The sequence below is a fragment of the Saccostrea echinata genome, unplaced genomic scaffold, assembly GCF_033153115.1.
Source record: "Saccostrea echinata isolate AGI-Se365-2 ecotype Australia unplaced genomic scaffold, CSIRO_AGI_Sech_v1 ptg000014l, whole genome shotgun sequence".
Lineage (NCBI taxonomy): Eukaryota > Metazoa > Mollusca > Bivalvia > Ostreida > Ostreidae > Saccostrea > Saccostrea echinata.
The window spans coordinates 16,272,751-16,288,290 of NW_026889763.1; the positions used below are offsets into that span (position 1 = coordinate 16,272,751).

Consider the following 15,540-nt stretch of genomic DNA (forward strand, 5'->3'; position numbering starts at 1 on the left):
TTCTATATTCCGTATTTGCAAGCCATTTTACGCCCTAGATTACGGACGTTACGAATTTGACCGACACTTGTGTACCTTTGATAAATTTGCGATAATTTAATATTTGAATCCTTTACACAGACTTTATGGGAAAGCACCTGTTGAGTATACTTTTAAGTTAAACCTAACTTAAAATATTCGTATATTTTCTTTACAGTTACATATATTTCAATGTTTAAAGTCAACCCATCATGTTGACCGACACTCATAACGTCCGTTATGCAATTTCAAGGCTATTTTTCTCGGGCTAATGATAAACAATTGTAATTATTTTTTATCTATAATTGTAAAGTAAACATTTATCTTTCAGAATATAGTTATTAAAAAAAGTATTATTAAAGTTATTTTTTAAAAATTGCATTTTTGACACATAGGTTGGAAAATCTCTTATAAGCATGCGCAAAAGTTTACACAAATTTGGTAATATTAATTTTATTTCTTAAAATAAAAAGATTAATTTGTTTATTCTTTCTCTTTTATATTACAGAAGTATAAATACAACTTTCTGAATTGCAAAAAAATATATATTCTTCTTAATTTCAATTTCAAAAGTGACGGCCGTTATTATTAACAAATAGCTGATCCTTGCCCATATTCGTACCATACTTCTCTCGTGTAGGAAACTGCAATAGTTTCTCAAAATTCACTCCATCAAATGGTATTTAGCAAAACCTTCTTGACATTGTAGTCATTTAATAACAGTTTTGTTTCCATACAAGACAGACACCATAAACAAACTGTTGAACACATCAGATAACCAGAGAAATACACAATAAAACAGCTTGTATTCAGTAGGGTTTAATCATTCAAAAGGTACATTAAATAATATATCCAGTGGTATGTTAGCTATTTTTTCATGTGTATTTTACATGTTTATATATATATATATATATATATATATATATATATATATATATATATATATATATATATATATATATATATCCCTCAATTTGGATTGTCTCTTATTCAAATATAACTGACAAATACTACAGTGGAAAAAATTTGGTTAAAAAAAAATTCACAATCTTTTGAAAAAAGACAGAAAGTTAAACTGTTGATATGTTTCTTTTTTGTCAAAATAAATTGTACTTTCTCCAATAATCCCAGAGTTATCATTTCACACGCTGAGTATTTTTAAATGTGTCAATAAATCGCCAATAATTTACAAATCATTTCTTCAGTCATCACATGATCCTATTTGCTAATCTACTGTTGTATAGCTATCTATAGCTATTCATACCTACTGTTGTATAGCTATCTATAGCTGTTCTTACCTACTGTTGTATAGCTATCTATAGCTATACATACCTACTGTTGTATAGCTATCTATAGCTGTTCATACTTACTGCTTCTCTAAAAGGAAAAACAAAAACTAAAATCCTAGATATCTGTACAGGTGCACCTTTGACTACAAGGTTAAAGAGTAAAACAATCAAACACCACCTTAAAAAAATCAGTGTTTTATAACTCAGTATCTAATCACAGCTTTAATATGTGTGAGTTTATGTGTGTAGGTCTGTTTAATCACAACAAATTCACAATTAACACAATTTAAATGTCTCTAATGAGCCTAGGGAAGGCTGACAGTGATATCCATAAAGGTTTATAACTTATACAAATTAGAGAAAACAATCAGTCACATTGTACACATTGTCAGAACCAGTCATATCAAGAAAAGACACAGAGACATTTTCAATCTTAAAATCACCAAATCTAGAAATAATTTTAATCATGGCACAAAGACAATGAAACATTGCACAAAAACCTTAAATCTAAATACTCTAGAGTACAATACATGTATCAGCTGTTTTATAGCATTAAAAAAAAAACCCACATAAAATAAATGGCATTTCAGAAGTGGTATAAATCAATCCTTCAATCCTCAAAATCAATAATAAATACATCATTACCCAAAAATTAATACATGTATCTCATTTGATTAAGGGAATGATTAAAAGTTCAACTAAGGAAAAAACACTTCCATAAATCACAAACTTCAAAATATGTGGTGCAGTATAAATACTGTTAGAACAATTAAAACAAATCAAAATATAAAACCTTATGGAGCATCGAAACAAAATTCATAGCAACTCAACAAAATAATGGTAAGTTTGCTTATTCTTGCATTAATAACGACAGATTTCCAACAGTTACATAATGTGGGTGTCGTTGTATTGGGGATGTACTTTTTGGTAAGAGGGACTACGGTAGAGGGGTTTCTGATGTAGATGTATAGCTCCTAACACGGGAGAAGATCAAGGGAGGATAACCCTTTCCATCCAACAGACTGGATGTGCTCTCTTGACCAGTCATCCTGAAGAAGCCAACAAACAAATAATGAAAATCAAAGTTTACAATTCAAATGAATTTTTTTTTTATCAATATTACATATAAATGCATTGTATGCTTTTCAAATAAAAAATTAAGTGGTCAGAATACATCACTATAAAGTATGAGAGTAATAAAAGATGTGTTTCAGGAGATGTCATGCTCTGCAAAGAAAGATAACTCTAATGCAATTTTTTTTCTTCAAATTAAGCATTCAAATTTTGCCCCCAAATATTGTGTTTCAGGAGGAATGCTACGATAGTGTGCTAAGAATATTATTCTAAATTTGATAAACCACTGCTTCCTTTGTAAAGTTTTTATCTTCAGCATTTTTTTTTTTCACTTTTTGCCCTCTAATGGTACACATGTACTTAATTTTTTTTTTGCCTCAATTTTTCTTTCCATCTTCTTTTAAGAAATTGTCATAGTGACAAAACATACAATATTTTGAGAAGGAGTCATTCTACAAAGTTTTTCAGATGATAGATAAAATAAAACTTCTTTTACAAAGAACGCTTTATACACTTAGTGAAAAATTTTGAGAAAATGTTAAGCATGCTTGAATAGATTACAAATTGAGTAATAATACACTGTAGATTTAAATTCATTTATTTTAGATCTTATATTAAGGAACATAAATGTAACTTTTAATTCCACGGAATTAGAACTCTTTAGATTACAGTGTATAGAGGTCCTTCTGGTTAAGAAGAGTGAAATTACAAAAATTAACAATAATCTCAAGATGTTCAATAACTCACAGATATCTGGTGGTGACAGAATAATCAATCCATTGGAGCTTGACAAAGCTTTTTCTGCCCACATTACACAGTTCAAACTCCTGTTAGTGAAAGAAAACTACCATAACCGATCACAAGCTTACACTTTGATACGAGTCCAAATATATTGAGGTGGCATCATTTACAGTTAACAACATTCATTGAAGTGATGTATATATTTAGATATTCATGTTATAACTTTCATGGTTTTAAATCAAATTCAATTAAGACTTCTGTGTATATTAGCAAATATCAAGTTGTCCTGCTAATTCTTCATTAAATATTTAATACGTAACCCTAGTATGCTTAAACAGTACTCCTCACAATATTTAACATGTAATACTGTATGCCAAAATAAATACACAGGTAATGACAGATTATTTTTTGTGCAATGTGTTCCTGTTGTGTCTGTAAGATAAACTGACCACATGAAATGTCATTTCCATGTCGTTCTGGTTCCGCTGGCGCTGGTTTTTCTTGTAATACGGAATGGACTGATCTTTTATCCTCACTCTCTTCAACACTCCAGACATCTGCAAATTAAAGCTAAACTTATCAAGATGTGAATACTTTATAAAACATTTTTTCATAAAATTTTATCGATTTTCAACATAATCAAGGAACAATATTCCAAGACAGCTTATAAAGTACTTAAATAACTTCTGACTGGATTCGACATTAAGTGACATTTAGCTGACTAGACTTTATGCTGTTTCCTTAATTGTTCATTGTACATGACTCCCCCACTTATTTGTGTGTTATTACACTGCTTACCCTATCTCCACTCAGTTTATACACGCCCTTCAACATCCCCGGGTCCTTGGAAGACTTCATCTTCAGTTTGGGAATTACATTATGTGGATCATCTGGGCTTGTCAGTATCATAATTACACCTGTGTTATAGAAAACTCCATTATAACAAGAAACATCTGGACTTGTCAGTGTCATAATTACACCTGTGTTACAAAAAAACTCCATTATAACAAGAAACATTTCAGATAACAGTTACATCATTACATGATGTTAAAAAGTTCATCTTTAAAAAACTGACATTGCTAAACCTGTAAACAGTGATGTTACTTCAACTTAAATAATGATATCATTAGATTTGAAAATACACATCTACATGTGTAAATATGACATTATTACACTTATGAGGTATGATATAATTCAAATAATTACACCTAAATAATATAGCATAATTACACCTAATTACAGTTACAGTCAAACCTTGTTAACTCAGACTTGATGGGACCAAGAAAAAACTTCGAGATATCTAAGGATTCGAGATATTGAACGTAAAATTCTTAAAGAATAAGTGGTTGGGACCTCCAAATCACTTTAATATATCCATGGTATTCGAGATATCTGAGATTCAGAAGTTCAACTGTATATCTCTAGCTTTCACAGACCCACCACACTGATACTGTATATCCAAACAATGACAAGGAGGGGGCACTTTAGTCTTTGCCTGTTTCCCTATCTCTTTATTAAATTCATCAAAAGAAACTTTGACCAATGATATAATAAGTAAGACTTACCATCTGGAAACAGTCGGACATATCTGTAGTACTCCACAAGGTGAAAAGGTCGGTAGTAGCAATCTAAACTCTTCTCTCCAGCTCTAACGTAGGACAGTTTACTGATATAAACACCTACAAACAAGTATGTTACAGAATTAAATGTCTAAACTCTTCTCTCCAGCTCTGACGTAGGACAGTTTACCGATATAAACACCTACAAACAAATATGTTACAGAATTAAATGTCTAAACTCTTCTCTCCAGCTCTGACATAGGAAAGTTTACTGATATAAACACCTACAAACAAATATGTTACAGAATTAAATGTCTAAACTCTTCTCTCCAGCTCTGACGTACATGTAGGACAATTTACTGATATAAATACCCACAAACAGATAAGTTACAGAATTAAAAGGAAAAAAAAAACACAGATACTTTCATATGACTGTATTTTCACTGCTTTAAACTTTAAGAGAAAAGTCACAAAATGATAAACATGAGTAATCAAAGAGAACATAGCTCATCTGAATGTTATCTATAAATAAGACAAAGTCTCATACTTAATGAAATTGAAGTAAAATCCATTAGTTACATATAATTTCATCATTCTAAATCCTTCATTAAGCAAACAAAAATACATGTCACCCACAGTATCTAAAACAAAGCAATTAGGATGTATCTCTAGATGCATCATCAATGAAACAAGTTAGGTCAAGTTATGACATATAGTTACTTGGAAATGGACGACCAGGACCTGCTCCAAAAACTTAAACCTGGCCACGTATCAAGAATATGTATGGGCAGAAGAGTCTCAACATCCAAAGCAAATTATTGGCATGGATCTTCTCAAGCAATAATTTTATATTTGTTGTTTCTTTTTGGAGCTTATTGCTCGAGTGAGAATAAAAATGAACAAGAAAAAACAACATAAACTTTCTAGACACTGACCATTATAGAAGAGATGTGGTCTCTGAATAAACATGTTACGCCAGCCCCCATACTTCTTACACTTTCCCGTACTGGCTCCATAAGCTCTCTGACAAGCTGACCGCCAAATTCCCTCATCTCTGGCAGCAAGGTAAAAACCCCGACACACCTGTAATGTACATGTTCATTAAGGTATTCAATGTACAACGACCATTTTTTGTACATAATAAATGAATCGTCCGATTTTTAAATCATGGTAGCATATTGAAGGTGTTATCAAACAAAAATACTCCACCAAAGGAATTTACCAAATTTTGATTATTGTACAATTAATTGAACCTTGAAGTTAACATTGAAGTCTATGGGCAGCGCATGTGTTTTTAAGATATTGTAAAAAGTAATTTGAATTTCAAACAAATCTCTTGGTGAATATATGCATAAATTCTCTCTTTATTAAAAGATAAAATAAAATGAATCATTCACCATAGATATTTTGAAAAAATTAATTTTTTCTTCTTTTCATCAAGGGCAGATAACTCTTCAAAAACTTTTAAGGTGCAAAATGACTGGCTTCTTACACGTTATCTGTCATGTGAATTTGGTTCATTTCACTTTCATTGTTATCTAACAATACATTTTTAAGTAGTTTAAGATGATTCAAAATTGTTCAAAATCCCCTCGTTATACATTGAATACCTTAAGAAGGAAAAATGTCTATCAGAATGAAGAAGAAGGAGTTTTGTCATATACATGTCATTTTTATTTTCATATTTTGGATAAACTGAAGAATTTAGCGATCTTTCATAGAACTATCAACTCAGGCAAAAATAATGTTTCCATTCTTTATGTAGAATCCTTCTTGCATATGATCAAACAAAAAGAACCACTGAAATTTGAGATGAAGTACTGTAAATCGCTTTTTATTCATGAGAACTTTACTTTTGCACGATTACACAAGACCCTCTGCTTATGAACATTTCATTCTCATGCATAATTCTACTATTAAAGGTTATTTAGAGCAATAAACAAAATACATGAAAATTTTGTTTCACTTATAAATACCAAACAACTATATTTCATGAAAATTTTTTGATCTACAGTATTCAAAGACAAAATGTACACTTGTCGGACATTTTCTCCAATTGTTTGGAGTACCACTTGTGGCTGACTAACATAAATGTCATGATGACATAAGCCTGACCTATTTAAAATCGTAGAAAAAGCTTTGCATTATTGTATCCTTTTCCACAATGTAATTTAAAGGAATGAAAACAATAGGGATTACAGGAAAGTTTTGGAAATTGATGTAATTAATTTTCTATTAAATAACCTATTTACAAATAAATAAATAAGTAAGCCTCAACCACATATAGATTTTTTTCTTCTACCAGGGTTCGACACTAACGTTAGTCAGTTAGTCTCAGACTAATACATTTTCATTCAGACTAATAAAATCTGTGGCTAATTAGTCCGAATGGACCAATAAAAATTTCTGGAAAACAAATTGAATAAGTTAACGATGTTCGATTCTCCACAACTTTTACTGGAAAACCCCGCATGTATTTTTAGCTTTCTAGCTTCTTGGCGGGTATAGTTAAGTAATTCCGAGCCAACTTGGCGCTTTCTTTTAGGACTGATTACTATGAGACTAAATATTTTAGCGATCATGATTTAGTATAACACATAAAGATGTTTTGGATGATATGTATAACGTTAAAGAAAACAGAACGAGATCGGGAATACGATCGCACTTCCTGATCGCGAGATTTTAACAAATGCTTTGTTCATTTAAAAAAAATACATTGTTATGTTTATTTTAAATTAATCGTTATTAAACATTGACGGTTTTTTTTTTTTTGACGGACTCGTAAAATCGTGTGCGGACTAGTAAAAGTATTGAGGCACTAGTCCGGCCAGACTAAAGCCTAAAAATGTAAGTGTCGAACCCTGTCTACATATTGTATAAAGGTGTGGATGTGGTTTATAATATGACCTTTACCTCAGAGAAATTTTCCAGGGACTTCATGTCAAGGTCAACAGATACAACCCAGCGTAGGATGTAGTTAAGAAGTTCCACTGGTAACACAGAAATGTGGGTCGTCTGAAAAACAAAATGAGGTTAACACTTAACATAACCATAATTTGTTTTGAAACACGATCCCTAAGGTATTCAAATGGTTACTCAAGTGCACCAAAATTTAAAATCCCAATAACCATTTGATTTTATGTGAAATACTAAAGAAGATCCTGTTCAGAGAAACTTGCTTATTTGACTTACCTTCTGTTTATATGACTTACCCTATTTTAATATGACTTACCCTCTGTTCAAACTCTGGGTAACAGGACTTCCTATTGTTGACCTCCTCAGATAACTGTAGATTCTGTAGGTATCCCACCAAGTTCTCCTCAAAGTCCTCATTCTCTAAACTGAAAATTATAATCTATACTACTCTGATCTTACCTAACCTGAGAGTACATGTAACAGTTATAAGAAAAGCAGTATAAATGTTATACTATATTTATGAAACAGCAATATATGAACACCATTTCGTGCACCACACATCAATATTTGTGAGAGTAAATTTGCCCAATTACAATGATCATAATTCTTTTGTTTTCAATTTTTCTTTTTGAAGATTTTTGCCTATAACATATTCATAACTATTTTTGCTATGAAAATAAATCTACAATAAAATTAAATACTGAAAGGAAAAAGAAACGCAGGGTAAACTTTTTAGGTGAAATAAGGTTATATACTTCCTATATATATATATATATATATATATATATATATATATATATATATATATATATATATATATATATATATATATATATATATATATATAGTTTTCCTATCTAACATTTAAAAATCATCTTTGATAAAAATGTAACCAAAATCTCATTTGATTTTCCCCACTAATTCATGAGTTACTGAAACTCAAATGACAGTACCCCCCACGTCTCCCTCGCGCATCTGTCACAGCCTTGATTCTCCTATGCATGGAGTTTATCAGTGTGTTTATCCTTCTAATAGGGATATTATTCAACCCTTCTGAGAAGGCAGCCCTTAGTTGATTCAGACCAGCTTGGACATTTTAAACCCTTTTGTCCACATAGCCCCTAGCCCCACAGACGTTTGATGTGAAAAAGATGGACCTGATGGAGACCAGTCAAGTTAATAGATGTGATTGTTTGCGAGAAAATCTTGACAAACCGTGGCAGCATTGGGTGGGGCTTAACATGACCAAAAAAATAGGCAAATGACGCACACATGCCCGAGTTAGAGGAACACTTATGTAAAGTTGATGAGCTCACAAACCAAAATCGTGCTATCGATTTCCTTCGGTTTTGGGATGAATGTAACGATTATGATAGCCTGCTGTATTAATAGCAGTTTTAGGGTAATGTGATGGTGATTATACAGGTGGCAGGATGAATAGCCCGATCTTGACGTGGCGCTGTTACGCATCAATGTCATCATCATCACGGTTGGTTGGAAACCTTTCTACGCCCTCTCTGAGGACGCGTAAGACGTCCTATTGTGGAAAAATTCACAATAAACTGCACAGAAACCTGTCGTTGCCTTTGTCCTTACTTAGGCAATGCAATAGCCAGACCCCATGGTACTTCTGTCAACCGTACCTTGATTTCAAGAAATGCAAATCGACTGTAAATATCGAAAAACAATTTGTATTATTTAAGTGCAGCAAATGGTACTACGAGATGTGTTGAAAAACATGTCGTCATCAATATGAACGTGTTTTCAGCTTTTTACCACTTTCCTTTTGTGACGTCATACATTTCACGGTTGAGTAGTTCTGAACACTGATTTTAATGCACAGTAACCAAGATATCCCTCTGACCAATTTTCATAATTTTCGGTTATACAGTCAAAATTTTTTCGCATATTATGTTACCCTGCGTTCCTTTTTCCTTTCAGTATATTAAATTGTTACTATACATCAGTTTATCTGACTTTCAATAAAATGTTAATACAATTTATATTTGTATTTATAAAAATTACATTAAAAATTTATACAAACTGTTCTATTGAGGAACTAACCTTCCAACAGAGCTCTCACTCTCTTGCCTCTCTGTAAAAACAACATTCAGTAATAAATACAAGTTCATATTCTCTACCTCTTTACGTACAAACATTAATTTGCAAAGAGACGATACATTCACTAGGTTTTCAGATTTATCTGAGTATGACTTTAGTCTGTATGGTTTGGTCCAAGAGGACAAGCATTACCTCTAGGACTGTGGAATGATGTGAAGTCAATTTGAAATTCAATATCAGGGACAAGTTGGGTGGCTCTCTTATAGAACTCTACAGCTGAAAAATCCAAAAAGATACTCTCAATTCTTGGTATTGGTTTCCTAAATTCATCAAATTTACTCTAAAACCTAAAGCAGATTATGGTTCCAACAATGAATAAGTATACATCAAAAATATATGCTCAATATGTTTTTGATTTAATTTTAAGAATAATTATAGGCAATCAGAGCACAACTGTTCTATGTTGTTTACATCTCTAGCACATCTACATCACACTGTTCTGTGTTGTTTATATCTATAGCATATCTACATCACACTGTTCTGTGTTGTTTAAATCTATAGCACATCTACATCACACTATTCTATGTTGTTTATAGCATATCTACATCACATTATTCTATGTTGTTTATATCTATAGCACATCTATATCACACTGGTCTATGTTGTTTATATCTATAGCACATTTACATCACACTGTTCTATGTTGTTTACAATCTTTAGCACATCTACATTACACTGTTCTATGTTGTTTATATCTCTAGCACATCTATATCACACTGTTCTATGTTGTTTACATCTCTAGCACATCTATATCACACTGTTCTATGTTGTTTACATCTATAGCACATCTATATCACACTGTTCTATGTTGTTTACATCTCTAGCACATTTATATCACACTGTTCTATGTTGTTTACATCTCTAGCACATCTATATCACACTGTTCTATGTTGTTTACATCTCTAGGACATCTATATCACACTGTTCTATGTTGTTTACATCTCTAGCACATCTATATCACACTGTTCTATGTTGTTTATATCTATAGCACATCTATATCACACTGTTCTATGTTGTTTATATCTATAGCACATCTATATCACACTGTTCTATGTTGTTTACATCTCTAGCACATCTACACTGTTCTATGTTGTTTATATCTATAGCACATCTATATCACACTGTTCTGTGTTGTTTATATCTAAAGCATATCTACATCACACTATTCTATGTTGTTTATATCTATAGCACATCTATATCACACTGTTCTGTGTTGTTTACATCTATAGCATATCTACATCACACTGTTCTATGTTGTTTATATCTATAGCACATCTATATCACATTGTTCTATGTTGTTTATATCTTTAGCATGAACAGAAGATAAATACTGAATAGGATAATCACCTTCATATAAATGTCCAGACTGCTCCAGATGTGAACCTTTCATAAACAACACCTTTGCCTGAACACAAAATACAAAATCAAGGTAAAAGATTAATCTAGTTCATAATGATATTCTGAAAATTCAGTTTAATTTCTACCATTTATTCTCTTTTTGGCTCAAATATCTTTTTAGGCACACATTTCTCAATTGTTATTATGTAAGACTTTAGAATACTGACCCTGCTGTTAGAACAAGGATATACAACTGACCTGTTCCAAGATATAACTGTCTGTCTGTTCATCATTGACATGATGTCTACCCCTTGGTGATCCCTTCTTTATTTCCTGTTGCCACTGACTACGGAAGTCACTTAGTTCTCTCTCTAGATTAAGGGGGTTGGAACCCTCCTGGGTGTCACTGCTCAATAAGCTAGGTATGGTAGCTTCCTTTGAATCATCCTTCAGAAGAATGAAATTTTAGTGAGTGCAGTGAGCTCTATGGAGTAACATGTATGAACAAAGGAAAATTAAACTGAAATATGCACGCTGATCAATCAAGTTCAAATCATTCCCTGGCTACTGCTATTCCTTGCTACAGTAAAACTCGTTTACCCGTAGTATGAACACGACTATAGCGAATTTACGGATAAAGCAGTTTTTCGACATCCCCAGCGAGATTCTTAACAATTTCTTGTAAAATTTTACGGATATATTGAACTCGGATATAGCGATTTTACAGTTATAGCGAACTGATTTTGTGTCCCTTAGAAGCTAAAAATAACTAAATTTGCATCTTTTACGGCGAATTTTCACAAATTTTTAAAATATTATACTGACATTTATTTTGTAAGTATTTGGATATGAAACTCAATTCAATCAAAAACTTTTGTACTTCAATGTAAATTTTGTATTTTATTCAGTTTTATAATCCCCTACTTACATCTGATAGTGATACTTGAAGGAAAAAATCTGTATTGCGAATTCGCTATGTATACTTTAGCGAATTCGTTATACGCGTATAACGAATTACGGATATAGCGAAGTATATTCACAGGTCCCTAGAACTTTGCTATAACCGAGTTTTACTGTATAACAGCAGACAAAATACATGGGCAAGCAAAATTTATGGTAGTCTTTAAAAAAAAAGTGCAAATGATCAATATTGATAATTGTGTCTTCTCTTAAAAGAAACAAATGAAGCTGTTTTTAGTTAAAAATTTGCACTCTTTAGATTCTCTTTTGGGAATGCAACTATGATGTCATAGTCTAGGCTAAGTGCATATGAACTCTCACCTAGTGTAACAAGCAAGCAGTAAGAAGAGGCATATCTTAGTTATAAGTTTACAATGTATATACAAGTTTGCTTGCCCAGACAGTCGCTCAATCAAACATATTATTCTGAGTAAAACTTTCTGGGTGGTCACTTTTTCATTACAAACTCTCTTATCCGTAAATTTCAACAATCTGTAAAGATTTCCTTGTTAACAGGATGAAAACTCTATCATTGACAAACAAGATGTAAACAATTTGTAGACACTAATTACGCATCTGAAATTTCGCACATGATACGAGTTAAAGCAGCTCAATATTTAAAACATTTTCTACACATCATAAATGTGGTTGAAAAAGACAAACATCTGAAAAATATTCAACAGTCAAAACCATCATATTTGTACTATACAGTGTGAAATTACGCAACTTCTTGTGTAGTTTTCACAACTGTCATGTCAAAAAACAAGTTTTGACAACTGCCTTTTATGAAACGTTATCTTACCATTGTTGTAGTAGCAACAACACTTCAAACAAATAGGTCGCGGAAAGAATATACCACAGCAGAATAGGATAACAATTTTGCAAGTTTCACAGCTGCCATTTTTCCTTCAAGCGATAAAGTCCGAGGTGTTCCGATACAATATATCAAATTCTTCAGAACACCGATCCCGATCTTGAAACTTTCAGTCGGAAAACAAAACAAAACAAAACAAAAGTGCATTAAAAAAGCAAATTGTGATGGCAATACTTTATCACAAAGAACGTAATTATTACATGAATAATGGATTAATTATCAATGGCGGATTTAGGAGAGGGGCTGAACCCCCCCCCCCTTAAGGTTACATGAAAATAAACATAAATGGAAAGAAAAAAGTCATGTTAGTAAAACATGCAGGCACGTAGCATCGTGGGGGGGCACTTTTTTTCAAACATAATTTTTTACTATTGAAAATGTTCATGAAAGGGAAAGGGTGGTTGCCCCCCCCCCCCTTTTTGTTGCAGCATAAATAAGGGTAATGTAGTAGTGTATATATAAAATTTGGTACTGAAAGAAGTTGGAACCCCCCCCCCCCCCCCCCACGAAATAGGATTTTCGATTTTGGACAATTTTCCTTTTTTTTTTCTTTTTGGCTTGTCAAGTTTTTTTTTTCAGGTAAGTTGATTTTTTTTTCTATGGCTGCCCACCCCCACTTTCAAAAACGATGCTACGTCCCTGACATGCATATCAAAATACGTTGAAATAGTTTTAAATTTATAAAATACTAGATTTTGGCACTCTTTCAAATGCAGCATTACGTGGATTTTACTTTTCAAGCAATCAATATCACGGGAGAAACGGATTCCTTTATCGTCTATTTCCACAATATACATATCGGCAAGAATTAAAAATTAAATACCTATTTTTGTTCAGAGGCCGATGAAGGCAGTTTAAAGAACTTCGTATGAAAATAAAATGAAAACATCATAAGTGAAATGTCTTAAGAATTTTTTGGCAAAATTACTTCGGAGTGGGCCGTTTTAGGATAATAAGTCCAAATGAGATGGAAATTGAGGGGGGGGGGGGGGGGGGGCTTGGGGATGGCTAATATCCATGAAAAAATAAGTATATATAGGTGGACTGAAAGCACAGCTCAGTCACAAGCAAATAAGTTTGTTAAGAAAGGAATTTTCTGGTGAAATTTTTTGCATATTCTGATTATTGATGCTAAAATGTGTGCGTTTGCAGGAAAGGGCAAATGAAGGCTAAATATAAAGTTAAATTTCAAAGCACTAAAATTCAGGAGCCTCCAGGGGCTTAGCCCCCCCCCCCCCCCAGGGCTTCGCCCTGTACATACTGGAGGCAAACCCTATAGACCCCCTGCCTCTAAAAAAAAAAATCACCCCAATCAAAATGCATGGATCCGCACACGATTATGAACAATTTAAAAGCAAAGTTAATAATTAAATCGCAATCACAGTCTGTAATGTTTAGCATTATTAAAAATACATGCATCCCCCTCCCAAAAAATAAATACTAGTAAATAAATAAATAAAAAAAAAAATTAAAATTAAAATTAAAAAAAAAAAATCACAAAAAGTCAGATCAAACCTGGATTTGAACCAGGACCTTCCGAATACCTGTCGAAGTTCTTTATTCCTGAACCCATTCTTCAGTCCCGCCTTGACGCATACTCACATTTCCTTTGGCCAACCCCGGCTCTAACGGAAAGGAGAACACTTGACGCTCCTGAGGAGAATCGAACTCAGATCCCTCCGAACTTGGGCCGGACGCTCTACCTATTGAGCTATTTGATCTGACAATTTCATGAATGAATGATTTCGCACAGTTGACCTTGATTTAAATATCACGAAAAGGGAAGATAACCTAATCGAACACTACTCAAGTGTTACTTCTATAACACGCGATTCTGGTCAAACATTTTATTGACTAATCTTGTTGACACAAAAGCTTTATGTTATTTAATAAAGGAAAATAAATGGAATCAATAAAATGAATCTAAAACAAAATAAATGTTACAAATGTACGTCGTCCTATATCACCGGCGCTCTAGTTTCTATAAAATAATTAACCACACATACATTTTTTTTTCACAATTACCCTTTGGCATTTGACATCATTGTGCTTATTTTCTCTTTTATCCTGTGTCTCGGTATACATGTACCCTGTCCTGATTATGCACAGGAAAAAAGCTGCTGACAAACTCAATTAGGCGAAAACCAGCTGTATAAGACAGCAAACATGTTCGGCGATCAAAGGCAAGCCAGTTTCACCAATATAAGAAAATTACATATATTTTTACATTTTGAAAAACTAACTTTACTATAGTTATCTAAACTAAATCATAAGTTCAAACACGATTTGAATAAACAACAGAAATTAAATTACACATCGTATCATGAACATTATCTTCTATTAAATAATTTTTGGGATATATTTAACGTGTGTAAATCTTATTATACTCAGTGACTTTTGCAAGGCTTTTATCCCCCCCCCCCCCCCGAATTAATTAATGATTTAAACAATCATTCCAGAAACATGAAACACTTCGTCCTTTGTTCACACTGCAGTATATGTTTCCAAAATCCAGGGGCAGCAGAAGATGCTAAATAAAGTTTATTTTTATGGACCTTTTGCGTCGACAACCTTTTGTTTACAAAGGTATCATACAGAATTCACACTAGATGCGACATTGGTATAATCCTGGGTTCCAAATCAACGAGAA

The 15,540-nt window shown here is 32.6% G+C and overlaps 1 protein-coding gene across 2 annotated transcripts; it reads right to left on the reverse strand.

Annotated features, from left to right (window-relative positions):
* Window positions 1-829: 829 nt before the first annotated feature.
* LOC133186838 (F-box only protein 9-like) lies at window positions 830-12,948 on the reverse strand. 2 transcript variants are annotated; one of them, XR_009721092.1, is made up of 14 exons: window positions 12,819-12,948; window positions 11,315-11,503; window positions 11,066-11,123; window positions 9,851-9,934; window positions 9,662-9,692; window positions 7,914-8,022; window positions 7,595-7,696; window positions 5,617-5,764; window positions 4,688-4,801; window positions 3,921-4,039; window positions 3,572-3,679; window positions 3,129-3,208; window positions 1,351-2,356; window positions 830-1,248 (listed from the first exon to the last, which is right to left on the reverse strand). XR_009721092.1 is itself a non-coding variant. In XM_061322189.1 (13 exons), exons 1-13 carry the CDS (start codon window positions 12,819-12,821, stop codon window positions 2,245-2,247), a joined length of 1,257 nt encoding a protein of 418 aa, XP_061178173.1. In that variant the 5' UTR covers window positions 12,822-12,948; the 3' UTR covers window positions 830-2,244. The 2 variants fall into 2 exon arrangements, 1 of the variants encoding a protein (XP_061178173.1); XM_061322189.1 differs by having other exon boundaries at window positions 830-2,356.
* Window positions 12,949-15,540: the final 2,592 nt, after the last annotated feature.

What these genes read in the sequence shown, in the direction of transcription:
- LOC133186838 (XM_061322189.1), bottom strand. An exon ending in GTCTGGACATTTATATGAAG is followed by an intron (nt 9,935 to 11,065) that starts GTGATTATCCTA and finishes TGGATTTTTCAG; the next exon opens with CTGTAGAGTTCTATAAGAGA. An exon ending in TGTCCGACTGTTTCCAGATG is followed by an intron (nt 4,040 to 4,687) that starts GTAAGTCTTACT and finishes TCTATAACACAG; the next exon opens with GTGTAATTATGATACTGACA.